General features: G+C 45.9%; 1 protein-coding gene across 1 annotated transcript in view; it reads left to right on the forward strand.

Annotated features, from left to right (window-relative positions):
- Tbxas1 (thromboxane A synthase 1) overlaps window positions 1-17783 on the forward strand; it is a 165139-nt gene that overhangs the window by 57704 nt on the left and 89652 nt on the right. Inside the window, exon 4 of the mRNA XM_021191345.1 lies at window positions 4310-4406. Coding sequence (XP_021047004.1) covers window positions 4310-4406 — 97 coding nt within the window. The remainder of the gene's footprint in view (window positions 1-4309; window positions 4407-17783) is intronic.

Raw genomic sequence — 17783 nt, forward strand, 5'->3', positions numbered from 1 at the left:
GAAAAATAACTAATACTTGTGTGTATGTGAGTGTGTGTGCATGCCTTTGTGCACGTGTGTGTGCATGCCTGCATATGAATGTGTATGCGAGCGTCCTTGTGTGTGTACATGCATGCATACATGTGCTGGACTATGCATGCAAATCTGTAGAGGTCAATTATGAGAGACAATTCTCTCCTTTCATTATGTAAATCCTGTGGATTGAACTCAGGTCATTAGACTTGCTGAGCCATTTTGCTGGCCCAGTTTTCTTTCTTTCTTCTTTAATGAGATGAAATTGGGATTTATTCAGAAGGAATTTTGTTAAAGAAAAGTGGATGTTGACTAAGAACAAAGATGACAGCTGCTGTGGTGCATGAGTATTGTTACATGTTGCTGGATTTGATTTGTTGGAGATTTTTGTGTCTAAGACACACAAGACACTAGTCCATACAACTCTCCTTTACTGTCTTCATCTGGTATCAAGATAATACCACCTTTGGGAGTGACGCTGAGCCATGTTTCAAGCTTTTACTTTCTAGAAGAAATTGCCAAGAGTCATTGTTACTTGTTTGTAAATGTTCAGAAGAGTTCTCTACTAAAACCATCTGGACCCGGAGATTCAGGAAATTTAAAAATATGAATTCCATTTTTGAGGTCATAGGACCATTCAGACTGTTTTACCATATTTTTATTTTATTAGTAGTATTTTTATCAACATGGAAAGCAGTGGATCCAAGACAGCATTTTCATGCACACTTTATCAGTCAGCTGCCACTCCCTTTCCTATCCTTCTGTCCCCTTATGCAGTTCTTCCTTTGTCCGGTATGTGGGTACATGTACAAGGGTCCATACAAGTAAGCATTGGTGGGTGTGAGCTGACATATGGGTGCTGGGAACCAAACCCAGGTCCTCCACAAGAGCAGCAAGTACAACTAAAGGCTGAGCTACCACACTCCCTACTTTTGATTTATTAAAAATGTTTTTTTTTTATCATTTTGTGTCTTGTTCTTAGTAGTTGCATAACTATGCATACATAATTGATCTTCGTCTATGAGTGTGCTGCCTTGCCACTTCGGGTGCCATGAGGAAACCTTCCCTCTTTACATCAGAATGTAACTGTCTCTAGCTTTTCCTCCAAGTATTCTGACCAAAGATGACACTTTAGCTCTTGCTTTAGCCATAGAACATACTTTAAGAAGTGTGTGGGCAGAGGGGTAGCCTGTTACCTTTTACCTGGTCTGTGAGGGGTAGCCTGTTACCTCTCACCTGGTCTGTGAGGGATAGCCTGTTACCTTTTACCCGTTCTGTGGTCTTTGTTTGGGAAGTTTATTCTGTTATCATTTCACTTCTCACTGGAGAACCTTCTTCAGCCTTCCCTTGAGAGTAGATCTGCTAGTGATAAATTCTTAGTTGCTGTTCTTAAAATGCCTTTTAAACCTGTTTCCTGAAATTCACCAAAGAGATAATGGGAAATTGTTTGCTTGTACCACTTGACAATGTACCAATTCCTTCTGACCTCCATGATTTTGACCTGTGTATATATCCATATCTGTGCATGTGCACATGCACATGTGTGTGGAAGTCAGATATCAATGCTGCATGTCCTCCTCTATCTCTCAACTTTGTGCTTTGAGACAGTCTTTCACTGAAATTGGAGCTCACTGATTGACAAGATTGACAAGGGTTCTCCTGTCTCCTCCTCTTCGGTGTTAGATTACAGGTATGCACCATCATGCCCAATGTTTTTCCGCATGGGTGCTGGGAATCTGAACTTAATTTCAGTATTGAGCAAGTCAACTCCAGTCCTCTAGTTTCCAGGGTCTTTTTGTCTGTCTGTCTGTCTCTTCCTCTCCCTCCCACCCCTCCCTGCTCCTTCTCTCCCCTGCTTTGTGTATTGTTCATATATGTGTAGGTGCATGCACCTGTGTATGCAGAAACTGAAGGAGGGCCTCAAGGATCTTGCTGCCACTCCCCCATCTTATTCTCTTACGACAGGGTCTCTCACAGAACCTGGCACTAAGCCACCCAGCTGTCCTCCTGTCTCCACATACTAGGGTTATAGAACCACTGAAGTATCCGGCTTCGTGATGAGTTCTGGGAGATGAACTCAGACCTCACGTTTGCACCAGCTCTCTTACCTAGCCAACTATCTTGTGAGTGTCAGTCTCCATGATTCCTGCTGAGAAATTTGCTGTCCTTTGAATTAATATCACCACAAGGGGCCCTTTTAAAGATGTTTCTTCTTTCTTTTGAGCATTTTTCTCCCAGACGCTCAGTTGTGACATGCCTTGGGGTGTGTGTATTTGCGTTTACCCCATTTGAGGTTCATTTGGCTCCTTGATATTTTTTCTATAGTCTTTTTTCAAATTGGCCTTTTTTTTTTCCAGCTAGAATTTCTTCAGATGAAGGTGATTTTATGCACACTTTAAATCTGAGAAGCCCTGCTTTGGGTAGAGGTGAAGGTCTGGACCCTCCTTAATGTAGACAGCATCCTGCACGTGCTTGCTCTTCTCAGCTGGGCATCCTTAGCTTGCTCTGGTTCCCAGAAGACTCTGTGACACCTGCCACAGAGTTTAGAAAAGTGTCGGTTTATGGCTGGGCTGGGTTATTCTCAGTGTTCTTGGTTAAAAACAGTACAACTAGTTGGTGGCCTCCTCTCCAGCGCACCGCATCTGTTGAATTCCTGTGGTCCGCAGACATCCTTAACAATTTTGTAAAATAGGATCACTTGGTTGCATATTTTCTGAGTGCCTAATAGGAACCAGATAAATCTTTTTTTCCTTAAAAAAAAAAAAAAGTAAAAAGTGTGTGTGCACATGTGTTCTATTGTGCGGCTCACTCAAGTGTCGTGCACATGTGCATGTGGGTGCACATGTGTGTGCAAGCACGTGGAGACCACAGGCCAATTCTGGGCTTCAGCCTTAATTACTCTCCGTTTTGTTTGAGACATGGTCTCTCACTGGGCCCAGGGCTCACAGCTGGCTGGCCTGTGATTCTGAGAATCCATCTGTCTCCATACCCCAGCCCTGGGGTTCCAGAGGCGCACTGCCACACCCAGCTTTCTTTACATAAATGCTGGGGACCGGAGCTCATGTCATCGTGCTTATGTGACAGGTACTCTGCCAATTGGGCCACCTCACCAGCCCCTCTCTTCTTATTTTTTCCTATTTGGTGTTAGGGAAAATGATTTTAAAATGAACACCATTTTGGCTTACGAAAGCTGAGTCAGAATACTAGAGCAAACTCAGCTGCTTAAAAAAAAAAGTTACATCCCTTCTAAAGTCTGACCCATGGTGCTCTGAACAGACTATACCGGTCAGCCAGTTACACCAAGGAACATGTCATCTCACACACTGGAAGCATGCCTGGTGTTCCTGTAATTACTCAACTTCACTGTGCACAGTTGGTTTCTAGTTTACTCACGGTGGTACTTAAGCAGGCAGAAGGGGGCCTGACCCAGTGCTAACGCTGACTTCTTTGCCCAACCCATTCACACATCTTCTCCATCCAACTACTTGGACCAACTCAGGCTCATCTTCAGAAACTCAGTTTGGGAACCATCTCTGGGAATTCTTCACGTCACCGCCCCAGACACTGACCTAGGAGTCCTGCTGTGTGCTACTTGCCATTCTGTTACTCCCATCAGATGAAGTCCGCTCCCCACCCCCCCATCTCCACCCCCCTGCCCCAGAGGCAGGAACTGGGTCTTGGTGGGTTGGGTCCTTCTATGTCCATAAAGATAAGCCGCATCTGTAAGCACTTCCTCTGGCCAGAGCTCACCAGCATCAGGTGACTGGCTGAGGCTGTCTCCGCTCCTCAGATGCTGTATCTGCTGAACTTCCTTGTACAAAGTTCAGGCTTCCTGAAGCAGATTAATTATTCCCATAGTCTCACAAACATCTGCTTATCCTTCCAGTGTAGAATTAGTATAAATGTCTTTGTTTTAAAATGCAGATCTCTCACGTTTGGAAAACTCGGCCATTTCCCCTCCATCCTACTGCTGGATCTTGGGAGCCCTCGTTAGGGTGTCGACATTTATTGATCTGTTTTTCCTAAGCTGCCTGAGTCAGGGACTGTGTTTCATCTGACTTTCCAGTTCTGGGACAAGGTGGCAGTCCACAAGTATTGATGGGAAGAGCTTTGGTGGCACTTTGCTGCAGATTTATGACTGCTTACCATTGGAGCCTGTGTTCTCCAATCTCTATGTATTAATTCCCCGCTTAGCATCCACCCTTCATCCTAAGCCACCGTGCATTCTTTTGGGAGGTAGGAAGAGTGGGTAATACCAATGTCACATTTTAAATCAGTTTTGTTTGTCCCCTCCTAGGTACTATCTTGGCCGTCGGATGCACGTTGTCATTTCAGAGCCAGACATGATCAAGCAGGTGTTGGTTGAGAACTTCAGTAACTTTCCCAACAGAACGGTATGTGGGTTCCTCTCTGTGTCATCCTTAAGAATATGGGGATGGAGGGGTGGCTTGTGACAGTTAACCTCGGTTGACAGTCTGAGACACGTAGGAAAAGGGAACCCCGGCAGAAAAGTTGCCTCTATCAGACTGACCCGTGGGCATGCCTGTGGGGGCATTTTCTTGATTGTTAGTTGATGTTAGATGTCTCAGCCGGCTGTGGGCAGTTTCATCCCTAGACAGGTGGCCCTGGGTTATATCAGACAGGTAGGTGGGCATAAGCCTGGAAGCAAGCCAGCAAGCAGTGTCCCTCCATGGTCTCTGCCTCAGCTCCTGCTCCCAGATTCCTGCCTTGAGATCCTGCCCTGACCCCCATTGATAGTGGCAGCTGTAAATTGAAATAAACCCTTTCCTCTCTAAATTGCTTTCAGTCAGGGTGCTTAGCACACCAACAAGGATATTAGGTATTTTTCTGTTGTTGCTGCTACTGTGATAAAACACCATGTTCAAAGTAATTTATAGAAGAAGAGCTTATTTCAGCTTACGGTTCCAGAGAGATTAGAGTCCATCTTGGCAGGGAAGCATGGCAGCAAACAGCAGACACGGTGGCCAGATAGGTAAACCGAGAACTGACATCCTCAAATGGAAGCAGGAAGCAGAGAGAAAGCAGGAAGTGAGGTGACCCTACAAACAGTAGAAGCCCTTTCCCCGGTGACGTACTTCTCCTAGGAAGATTTCACAAAGGTTCCACAACTTTTCCAAACAGCACCTGTGACTGGGGGCCAAGTGTTCAAATATCTGAGCCTCTGGGGGGATATTCTCATTCAAACCACCACAAACAAGAAGCAAATTAAGTAGCTTCTACGGGGCCGAGGTCTGCTCCCCTCAAAACTTCTGAAAGAGTTCCTGAGAAATGCCCACAACGGCTGCAAAGTTGGCATTTATACCTAGGAAACACTCCAAGAAAACTAGAGCAGAAGAGAAATTGGTGCTGGTAGAAATGCTACAGCCAGGGGAGTTGGCTAAAGCTGTGTTCAAAGCTAGAGGAGCCATGGGGCGTGGGCCACGTGACTGAGAAATACCAAGCAAGGTTAATAAATAGCAGCGGGAGAGCAAGCTTTGAGGGTCTGTACTTACATCTTTCTTAGGAAGCATGTAAGCTACAGAATAAAGATAAACAATATCAGTAGGGAAATTAGCCCCCACAGATTAACAGCAGGAGTCTACAGAGGACCCCGGTGTCAGTTCAAGTCTCCAGCCCTCTTCTCCTGCTTTTTATCTCTAATGAACAAATTTCAAATAGCAGAAGCGGTGGTGTTTAGTACTGCCCACATTTCCTCACAGTGAGAAGACAGAAACTCTAACAAAGAAGGTTAGTGACCTTCATGTTGATTCTTAGAGAGAGTCTCAGGTGAGTTAATAAACAGGTGCTTGTGCAAATTTTGACAACCACAGTATCAGCCATCTCTTTCCTGGTCAAATTAAAAATGTGTGTGTGTGTGTTTGTGTGTGTGTGTGTGTGTGTGTGTGTGTGTGTGTGTGTAAGAGAGACAGACAGAGACAGAGAGACAGCGCATGTGCATGTTTAAGTGTAGGAGTGTGGGTGCCTGCAGGCTTCAGGGGGTGTAGAGAGATGTAGAGATCAGAGGGCAAGCCCAGGCACCTGTCTGTTCTTGCCTTCCACCTTATTTGAAACGGAAGCTCTTGTCACTTGCTGCTGCATACACCACACTAGCTGGCAGTGAACTTGTAGGAATTCTCCTGCCTTCACCTTCCATTGTGCTGCTGAATCTGACTTTACAGGGGCCTGTGGATACTTAAGGCTGTGCGATGCTTGAGATGAAGCCATAAAACAACAGGCAACCTCCGCTTGTTCTACTATGTGAGCAATCCAGAGGGGGTTTTTGATCATCCTAAGAAGACAGGAGAGGTGGACAGACTCAGCTCTTCAAAGCACTTGCTGCTTTTGCAGAGGAACTGGGCGTGGCTTTCAGCACCCACACGACAGTGTGCATTTCCCTGTGATTCCAGTTCTAGGGGATCTAACGCCAACTTCTGGCCTCTGCCGGCACTCTACCCATGTAGTGCCGGACAAACATGCAGGCAAACACTCCTACACATAACATGAAAATAATCTATAAGATTGATACTGTGAGCCTGTCCATTTCACAGACAAGGAAACTGAGACCCACAAAAGTTACATGGCCAGCCTAGTCACAGACTGCCTTGAGGATGGGCAGAGGTATGAAGACCACCTCCCATTTCAAGTCCAGTCCTCTCTGTACTTCACTACCACAATAGGAGTCTCGGGTGACATTTCTACACATCAAAGCTAAACAGAGTAACTGACCACTCACTCTAAACCCCAAATGAGCTCATCTTCCAGCCCCCAAAACACTGTGTCCAGCTCCACATCCCACGTGGCACTAGAGAAAGGTGACCACTTGGCCCCCTGCCTCTGTGTCCTTGGAGTGGCTAAAGGAGTCATAGAAGCTTAGCTGCTCCCTGCTGTTCTGAGAATGATCTTCCGCCCAAAGGCCCTTGGCAAGCTTTGGCCTGCTGGGATCTGAAAGAGGGAGCCTGATGCTTCCTTCAGCCAGGCTTGCAAGTTAAGAGGATATCCATCCAAGAGCACACAGCACCAAGTCACACTCAAACAGGCAACAAGGGTCCCCGGGCTCCCGTCGTGCTTCCTGAGCCCCCCTGAGCCCCTGAAGGTGACATGGGCACCAGAGTCGTGGGTCTCTATGCGACTTCCCACCACACCTGAGACAGCCTCTGGGCAGGAGAGCTGGCCCCGAAGAAGGCTGCCCTCTGATGGGCAAGTGTGGTGCAAACAGACCCAATGCACTCTTGTAGCAGAGACCACTAAGTACAGTTGCCCTTGGCCTCTGTCAGCGTCTCTCCCACACTATTTTTTTTTGGGGGGGGGAGGCCCTCTTTAATATCCTTCCCCCAAACTAGGTCATGAGCCCCAAATTCCAGGCTAAGGCCCAGCGTCCCCTTGCATCTAACAAGGAGGAAGAGCTCAGGTTTTGAGGTCTTCCTGCAAGATGGACGAGCATCTGTAACTGAGACAATTCCCGTGTACCAACCCAATCTCTCCAATATGAGGTGTCCCTCCCGTCATCCTGGCCTCTCTAGTCTTTCCCTAGTCCCCCAGAGCTTTGCACATGCTGATAATTCCTACAATAAGAGGTAATATAACAACAGGGGTTGTGCTTATTAGCAACGTGAGCTCCAAACTTCTTAAAGCTTCTTGTTCCTCCTTTGGAAACTGGGGATATACAAGCTACTTTACTAGGCTGTTGTTAAGTTAGATGGTGCGGCTCATAACAAGCTGTGGCCCTGCGCGGTGTGTGGCAGGTCCAACAATTGCTCAGTACCCATTGCCTGCTTTCAGTGCTTCACCTCCTCAGCACCCGTGCAAAACCCAGCTGCTCCTCAAGGCTCTCAGATTCTGCCTCCTCCAGGAAGGCTTCCCAGCCTCCTCCCACATTTTCCTTCTCAGAAGCAGACTCTCGGTCACCTGCATCATCTATCTTTATTACTGAGCCCATCTGAGACTTCTGGCTTTTGTCCTGACTCGGTGATTTATTTTTCAAGCCTAAGGTCTGTTTTTCTCTACACCCCCTCTACGGTCCAAACGCCTAGTGCCTGTTATGGTTTGCCTGGGAAACGCCTCCCAGTGTGCCCACGGGTTTGATGACTTGCTCCCCAGATGATGCTGTTGGTTTAGAAGGCTGTAGAATTTTTCAGGAGAGCGATCGTGGATGGAGGCAGTGGGTCCCTGGAGAGTGAGTCTTAGCAACTAGAAGGCTGTCTGTCTCAGCTTTTGGTCTACCAAGATATGAACCAGTAGCTTCATGCTCCTGCCGCAGCACGGTGAGCTGCTATCACTACCAGGGCTTCCTCACCATGACATAGTTTACATAACACCATGAGGAAGAACCAGTCAGTAAGAGTAAGTTATCTCGGGTCAGGTATTTATTTGGCCATGGCAATGAGAAAAGTGGGTAATACCACATCTTTTCTGAATCCCGTGGAATATTCAAATGTCCACAGGCCGGACCGGCTCTGCAGTGTGAGGAATGCCTGAGCCTGGGGAGCCCCTATCTCCTCCCCAGCAAGGTCATTCACAGAGACCCATCGTAGATTAGATCTCTAGGAAACCCTGAAGATAATCTTCCATCTGGGATGACTCTGCTTATCTTCAGCTTTGTTTATGGTCTTTAAAGCAATTCCATATTCATGATAAAACAACCCTGGTGACTCACTTTATAACAAAAAAACACACAGTCATTCGAGTGGGATTTTCTCACAGGTTTCTGAAAGTCAAATTAAACCCGGTTCTGTGGTTCCCTCTTTTCCATATGCTTATTTATCTGCTCAAAGAACTCAAGGAGATTAGTGAGGCGTGCTTTCCCCCCACCGACACCAGGCCTCCTTCCCTTTAATAAGCCATGTTTACTTAAGTGTTCAGCTTCATTATACATTCACTCGGTAAACATTAAACGCTTACTCCATGCAAGCGTCTACCAAGAGGTCCCTTGTGATACAGAAACACTTCGGCATATTAGTTTGATGCATTAAATGAAAAGGAACTTAAATAACACATAGCTTCATTTTCCACCGTTGAAAGCCCACTGCTGCTCACACATCCCGTTTTTGAGTCATGTAGCTTCAAGGACAAGTTGGTAGAGCATGGTTATGCGAAGCGCTGGAATCTGATGTGCACTGTGAGCAGCTCAGGGGGGACCCATGGAGCTGAGGTGACATGACAGGGGACTCTAACAAACATCAGTTCTGAGCAAATATTGAATCCCACCCCCCCCCAAAAAAAATCATTGAGTGAAGTATTCTTTTTCAGCTGGGCATGGAGGCGCAGGCTTAGAATTCCTGTATGTGGGAGACTGAAGTGGGATAGTCACAAGTTCAAAGCCTGGCTGAGCCATAGGAAGAGAATCTATCTTGTAAGAAGACGTTGGGGACATAACTTTTTTTTTTTCCCAAACTCTAAAATCCTGGGCTGAATAGATTACAAATTCCAGACTCAATAGTGACAGCTCTCAGGTTGTAGTTTCCCTCAGCTCTTTTTGTGAGGCACATCCTGGCTCCATCTTGTCCTTATCCCTCCACCTCTGTTGGCACTCCTGGTACTTCCTGAGACAGATCCACTAAACCTTGAACCCAGAGATGATCATTAAGCCCAATGATGACCAATCTTCTTAGAATCTGTAAACCCTCCATCATCCCAGCAGCTTGAATCTTTGGGATTTTTACTTAAATATTTTTAATTCCTTCTTCTTGGTTATCTTGAACTTGAGGGTGGCTTGTTTTGTTTTGAATATCAACGGAAACTGGAGCTGAGACCACAGGAGCTGGCAGAAATGTCCACAACTAGTGATGGAATTATTTCTTGGGAAGGGTGATGAGGTCCCCTGGTCTTTAGCCTATGTTTTGTTGGCCCAGTTGGACGGGGACATGAAGGAGATGGGTTCGATCATCTACCATGATACCCTGGTGCCATGAGTTCTCACCCAAAGTGGTAGCGTGGAGAGCTAGAGCTATAGGCACACTGGTTCCTGTCTTGGCAGCTTGGATAGAGAGCAGAGGAGGGAAGTAAGGCCATTGCATGTCTGGATGGGTGAGTACTAGCCCTCAGGCCCATATGAACAGCTCAGAGACCACCTCTCTAGGGACAGGTTGAATCACACCCGTCTCATCTAAAGCCATGTGATTGATTCTCGTGAGAGGTTTTCTCTTGGACCATAAACCCTGAGGGCCCTGGCGGCCTTAAATTTAGCCTCTCAAAAGACCCCCTCATCCACTTATCCTGTGGCCATCACACTCCCAAGACCAAGTCACCATGAGGCCACAACGTGGCCACAGAGATAGCCAAAGTCAGGAGTCAAATTAGTCCCTGGTAACTTTATCCCTTTATATCAAAGTGGCACAGTGTTCAAAGAAACCCAGAGGGCAGCAGTTCCTTTAAGTGCTAACTGTCCAGAAAGCTCCATTCACAGCCACCAGCAGGTCAGACCCACCTGTGCTGGGGCCTTGGGGATTCCATGCTAGTCCATGTACCATAAAATTGCCTTCTTTAACCTGTCTTTACCCGCACAACTGGTACCTTTCCTCCCACAGTTTTGACAAATCTATCCATTTGCTCCTGGTCCCTGTCTGTCCCTTAAAGGAAGCGGCTAGGAAACAGGTTCTCAGATTCCTGTGTTCCCGTGATGAGAACGGTTGCCACATATGCCCTAAGGAAGCTCTTATCTCTTTGGCCAAGCCTGAAAACTTTTTTTTTTTCCTTTCCTTCTTTCTTTTTCCTCCTTCCACTCAACTCTCCTTGGACATTTCTTAGGAAAGGTCAACTCAGCCAGGCATGGTAATGCACACCTTTGGTCCCTCAGGAGGCAGAGACTGGTAGATCACTGAGTTTGAAGCCATTCTGGTCTATAAAGTGAGTAAGAAAGAAATTAATAACAATAATATTATTAATTAATTAATAAAGGCCAACCCACATGATAGGCCTAGAGCAAGGCAGTTCTTCCCGACAGCTCAAACATCCAGTGAGACGAGTGAGCACCCCAAAATGTGCAGGAGCAAACTTGTCTGTTTGGCTCCCTCTCTGTTTTTATGGCAGGCCTCTGTTTTTATGTGAAGCACAATGCACTGGGCATCCTGGGTAAAATCACACAGAGTGGCCCTGCCTGTTGCCTGTGAGTTTCCCAACTCCTTGCTTTAGCAGAGACACAGCTGGTCCTGGAGATGGCCATTGCACGGGTTTTCACAGCATGATGGTTCGCACTTGGACACCATCTTCCTAGGGCCTGAGTGCCTGTGAGGCCCGGGATGCGGGAACAGCCAGGGCTATGTGCCATCAATTTGGATGCTCAAGGTTTTCTTTGCCTCATAACACGTCTTTGTAAATTTCAAAGTGTTGTTGAAATGATTTTATGTTTTTGGTCTTCAAATGTTCTTCCTTTTTTACATGTATCTGTCTGTGGGAGGAGGCATGGGGGAGTTTCCCATGGTGCATTCGTGGAGGGCAGAGAACAGTTTGCCGGAGTTAGTCCTTTCCTTCCGATGTGTGAGTTTCAGGGATTGACTTGGGACATCAGACTTGGCAACTGGTGCTCTTCCACTGACCCATTTCACCTCTCTTGTATCTTGGGTGCTACGAGGCTCTTGACTTAGCAGGGAATCAAGTTTATTTTTTAAAAAACATAAATGAGTAAAACCTTATTTCTGTAATTATGCTTTCTTTCCCCGAGCTTTATGGTGGTGGAAATAGATACCAGTGTGTCAAACAGGGGACGAACGTCTAGAATTAGGGGGATGAACTGTAAATGAGCCCCAGGAAAAAAGCATGTATGGGGGATGAGGGGAGAGAAGTGGGAGTGGGGTGGACGGGGGGGGGCGGGGGTGAGGGGCTGGGGCATGAACGAAGGAGCTTGAGGCAGCCAGCCACATTGCATCTGGTGGTAATCCACTCACTTTCCTTTTTTTATGCAGTGTGAGACTTTGTTTCATAGAATGGTGCCTCCTGGATTTAGAGTGGGGCTTCCACTTCAGTCAACCCAGTCTAGAAACTCCATCCCAGCCACTCTCACAAGTTTGCCTCCTAGATGACCCTAGCTGTGTCAGGTTGACAGCTGATGTTAACCCTGGGATAAGTCATTGTACAGGCGAGAGCTGACCCTCATTCTCTCCCACCCTTGTTTCTATTTTCTACCATTCCCATTCTTCCCACGATCCCCTTCTTCTTAACAGTTGTCAATCAGTGAGGTGAAAGCCTTGGTTTAAACTGTAAACTGATTTTTAGCTGTGTGACCTGTCTGTCTTTTGACCTCTCTGAACTATATGGGTGGCATTAGGCCGGCTGATTAGCAAAGACATAGCTGATTAGCTGTTTGACATAGATTGATCACCTTGGAATCCTGCCACATCCCACATAGCCATTCAAAGCTTCAAATGCTGGGACAAGTCCTCTCTCGGGTCTCTAAGGAAAATGTTGTCCCAGCCAAGCACAACAGGCGCTGTGTCAGGGACACCCTTGTCCATCTCTGGTGCTATCTGACTCAGGGGCCCTGCAAAGAGCTGTTGAGAAAGTCCCACAGGAGAGAGGATTTAACCAGTCCCAGTCCCCCTTCCCAGCTCAGGAAGTGCTCTTGCTGTGAGGTCCAGGGCTAATGGAAGGTCTAAGTGTATGGTTTTCTACCCCAAAGTATAAGCCAGAGTTGGCACAAATCTTTGTACAGATCACAATGATCTTAAATAACTGCAAGCAGAGACATTGGAATAACTGAAGTGACAAAATTCTCAAACCCACTTGACTAGAATCTAACAAGTGAACATGTCAAAGGTTTCTTATAATGAGGAGCAAAACAGACAGGACTATGGAGAGCTTCTTCATGGATGTGAGATGATGTGGGAATCAGAAGTGTTGGTGGCAGAGGCAACCATGGTACGTTATATATTGGTGGTATTCTGCAACCCATTTGACAGTCTTCACATTAAACCAGTTGGCAATGCTCAAATAGTGACCTCCCACATGACATGACATGACATCCCTGAAAGTCTTAACCTCCCTCACTCTGCTTGCCCGCACTCCTCTTCCACTTCCTGCCTGTAGGCTCCAAACAGTGGCCACACCTTGAGAGAACCTGTTGGGAATCCATGTTAGATCAGGAGAGTTACCTGGCCTCCAAGGAAATGGGTGGGAAAGACAAGGAAGTAGTGTGACCCAAGGTCAGGGAGGACGCGGTGCAGGGGACAACGGTGTAGTCAGGGAGACCGGCAGGACACGGTGCAGGTGACAACGATGTAGTCATCGAAAGATGGCAACCTCAGTCGCGTGCAGGAGATTGAAAATCTGATTCAAAAGTAGTTCAGTGGTGGAGTGCCTAGGTCTAATCTACAGCACAACGGAATCAAAAGGAAAAAAATAAAACACTGAATTAGCCAAGGGAATTAACTTAGCTCTTAAATTGTGGTCCATGTCTGAAAACCACCACCGAAGTGACAGATGTGTAATTCTTTCGCACAGGACAGTGGCCACTTTCTGACACTGAGCAGGAGCTCTATCAGGAAAGTGGGCCAAGCTTCCTCTCTTGCCAGTGATGACCCAGCACAGCCCAACAAGCTCACTGTTGATCAAGGCCTCTTCACTGAGAACTGCTGGAGGTTATCCCAGCTCTGAACAGCTATGTTTTAGATCCCAACTTGAAGCCTTCCACTTAGACATGTTGATTCTCATTTGAGGTTTCCTCATCTCACTCCAGTCTACACAAATTAAAGATATCTGACACACTATTTATTGATTTTGAGTTAGCATAACTTTAATATAGAAATATTGATTATAAAACTCTGTGTGTACACCCTGATGACTGCCAGTCAACAAAAGGTTCAGAGCCAATTCTATGCTGGGTGGGACAGGGGTGGGTTGTCACCTTATGCTTCTGTGCTGGACAGGGGGCCCCCTTATGCTTCTGTGCTGGGCAGGGGGTCCCCGTATGCTTCTGTGCTGGGCAGGGGGCCCCCTTATGCTTCTGTGCTGGGCAGGGGGTCCCCGTATGCTTCTGTGCTGGGCAGGGGGTCCCCTTATGCTTCTGTGCTGGGCAGGGGGCCCCCTTATGCTTCTGTGCTGGGCAGGGGGCCCCCGTATGCTTCTGTGCTGGGCCGGGGGTCCCCGAATGCTTCTTGCCGTGTTCTCATCGTTGCCCCTCAAGATGACCACTCTTTGGCATCTATTACACAGCCTTGTATATCCCATTCTTGACTCCTATGTAAATGAAAACTTACAGGATGTGCCTTTCTGTCCTGGCTATTTTTTTTTCCTCGATGTGTTGGTAAGATTTATCCCTAATCAGGTACTAAAATAAATGCAATCATCTTGTTTATTGCTATATAGTTCTCTGATCTATAGATGATCATTTGTTCCTCTGTTGATAGACATGTAGGTAGTTGCTAGGTTTTCTATGTTCTAAGTCAAACTGTTAAGATCGTACTGAGGAAAAACACTTAGGGATCAGTCCTGGGACGGGGTCACAGAGCAGGGGTGCCCTTGGCTTTCTTGTTTACCATGGATCGGTTGCATCTGCTGTTGCCTTGGCAATCAGAGGCGGAGCTCTCCACTTCACCTGTCCTTCACACGCTGCTGTTTCCCTTGCTTTCTGGTTGGGTAGTGACACACCATTGCCATTTTAACGGGCATTTCTCTAATGAGCAATGATCTTGAGCGCTGTTTCGTATGCTCGCCTCACATTTGAATATCCCCTTTTGTGCTGGCGAGGTCTTTGCTCATTTTTTTTTTTTCTTTTTTAAAAGAAGTGTTTGACTTTTTTCCCCCCTCCGACCAATTAATTGCTGTCCTAATATGATCTAAATCTTTTGTCAGATAAATGCAGTGGGGATAACTTCACCTTGTCTGAAGTTTTCTTGTTTCTTGATTAGTGTGTGTGTGTGTGTGTGTGTGTGTGTGTGTGTAGTGTGTACACATGCCCATGCCCATGTCCACACATAGCTGTGTATGTGGAGGCCAGAGAGTCGCCTTAGTGCCATTCCTCTAGAACCACCCTCTTTGCTTCCTGAAACAAGGTCTCTCACTAGTGATTAGTGTAGGCTGCCTAGCCAGCAAGCCCCCTGTCTCCACTCTCCACTGCTGAGATTACAAGTGCACATCACTAGACTCAGCCATATGGACATCACACCAGTCCTGGGCTTTGAACTCAGGTCCTCACGACTGTGCAACAAGTACTTTGCCAGCTCAGCTACTCACCCCCACCCTCCACCCCCGTCCCCTTGATCATTTTCTTAGTGTAACCATTTGATAGTAAAGTCAGAATGTCAAACTCTCTAATGGCCTTACTTTTGTTATTCTGTTGAAGAAATCTTGCCCACCTCCAAGCTTTTGAAACTATTCTGTACATTTCATTTGCTTTGCCTTTCACACCATCTCCAGATGACTTTCAGGTGGGAAGTAAGGGATGGATCATTTTGAAATCCAAATGCCCCAAGATCATTTGTGAGGAAGACCATCCAATCCCCGAGTTTGTAAATATCTTTGTCATAAATCAAAACATCGTGTGTGTGTGTGTGTGTGTGTGTGTGTGTGTGTGTGTGTGTGTGTGACATGCGTGCGTACTCGCACATGTATTTCTGGATCCTGTTTTGTGCCATCGATAGATGTGTTTGCCCCAGTACCTTTGTATACCCACAGCTAAGTATCCTATCATTACAATAAATAGATGGAAGTACAGTTTCTCTTATCTTCAGGTGCTTTGATCCTTTGCATACAGTTATGAGTCAACTTGTCTACTTCTGAAGAATTGACTTAGAATTTCCAGATCCGTGAGTGTATCATGTAGGTCCTCTTCCTCTTAGCAATGCTTTATATTTTTAGTTTAGAGGTTTTGTACATCATTTGTTAACTATTGTTCCTTAACAGTTCAACAATTTAAAGCTGGGCTTTGTGGTACATGCCTTTCATCCCAGCACATGGGAGGTAGAAGCAGACAGATCTCTAAGACTTTGAGACCAGACTGGTGCATTTTTAAAAAATGACAGTTTGCTGTTGTTGTTGTTTTAGTTTCTATTCAACAGTTTTACACTTAGTATTAATTCAGAAAGTATGTTGGTAGATACTCCATGAACTTTCTGCAATTTCTCCATCTATAATAAATACAGCATTGTTTCTTCTATTCAAAGTTTTATATATTTCATATCACTTTAGTCATAGTACACTAAGGTTTTGTCTCATGATGGCTACTGAAATTTATTAAGTATTTCTTACCTGTTGAGATTGTATGCATTCTTCTCCTTTATTGTGTTAACAAGTCATATTTGATTGCTTTTCGAGGCCTGCACTCCTGGACTAAGCCCCTTGGATCCTGATAAATAGCTAGGATTTTACATGGGTGTTCATGAGAAAGTTTTTCTTTCTTACAAGTTTCTGACAGATTTGGAATCAGTGTTGTTGGCTCGGGTGATGGTCGGCTTAATGTCCAATTGTGCTCCTCAGAGCATTAATCTCAGCTTTGATTACTGCAAATCAGTAGTTTATTATGCCAATAACAAATAACATATGCAACTGGATTAGCCTCAGTGTGGAAGTCTATGGTTTTCCATTAGACTCCAGATTGGTAGAGTTTATCTGTTTTTGTTCTATCAGCCATAAAAACACCCCAAAGAATTATTGACCCACCCATTATTTCTCTTTCTTCTCCATAGGAATGTCTTGGAAGTAAATCATAAACGCTCTGTTTCCCACATCACAGATCTGTCTCTAGGAAAGAAAAGAAGATGAGGTTACTTTGGCATGATTTGCTGTTTGTGAACTTGGGCTGACTCCTAAAAGCCCTTCTTTAAAAATTCCTTTAACAATTATTCTAGCTTATACATATAAAATGTGGGAATGAGATGTAGTATTTGTATGAGGGTATGAGAACAAGGTCCAGGCCATGGAATTTCCCTCAGAAGGAGTTTGCATCTGTGTTCTAGCAGACAAACAAGAAAAGGGCAGGGGGCAGGGGGCAGGGGGAGGACCCAGAGTTTCAGGTAAAGAGATGAGCTGGTGAGAAGGCTCAGACCCTTAAGAGAAGATGAAGTGGTCATGGTATTGGCTGAATGACATAAAGTTGTCTCAAGTACTGCATGCCAGCCAGGCAGTGGTGGCACACACCTTTAATCCCAGCACTTGGGAGGCAGAGGCAGGCAGATTTCTGAGTTTGAGTCCAGCCTGGTCTACAGAGTGAGTTCCAGGACAGCCAGGGCTACACAGAGAAACCTTGTCTCGAAAAACAAAAACCAACCAACCGAACAAACAAAAAGTACTGCATGCCCAGGATGTTCTAATTATCTTAAATGGATCAATACAACCCTCCCAGTAGTTCAGTTCAAAACTCTTGGTGTTATCCTTGATTCTGGTCTCAGTATTAGTTACTGTCTTGTAGACCAAAGCCATGGCAAGAAGAAACTTGGGAAGGAAGCGCTGGCTTTGCCTCAGAAGTTGAAGAAAGAGTCTGCCATGGTGAGAAGGCATGTGTTGGAAGCATGAGGCAGCGGGCAATCAGAAAGCACAGAAAGCAAGCAGATATAAATACACAAACATACAGAGAGAGACAGAGACAGAGACAGAGAGAGGAGAATGTGTGAATGTGTGTCTGAGGTCCTAGTCCACAGGATGTCACTGCTTCCATTAAGGGTAGGTCTCCCTTCTCTCTGGAAACACTCTCAAAGGCACTTCTAGGGGCATCTCCTGTGTGATTCAGATTCAGTGAAGCTGACAATGAAGATCAAGGATCACATTCTCCCATCCCATCCCAACCCATCAGGAAATCCTATTGGCTCTATCTCCCAAAACACACAAAATCTGTTTCCCTCAGTGTC

The sequence above is a fragment of the Mus pahari genome, chromosome 2, assembly GCF_900095145.1.
Source record: "Mus pahari chromosome 2, PAHARI_EIJ_v1.1, whole genome shotgun sequence".
Lineage (NCBI taxonomy): Eukaryota > Metazoa > Chordata > Mammalia > Rodentia > Muridae > Mus > Mus pahari.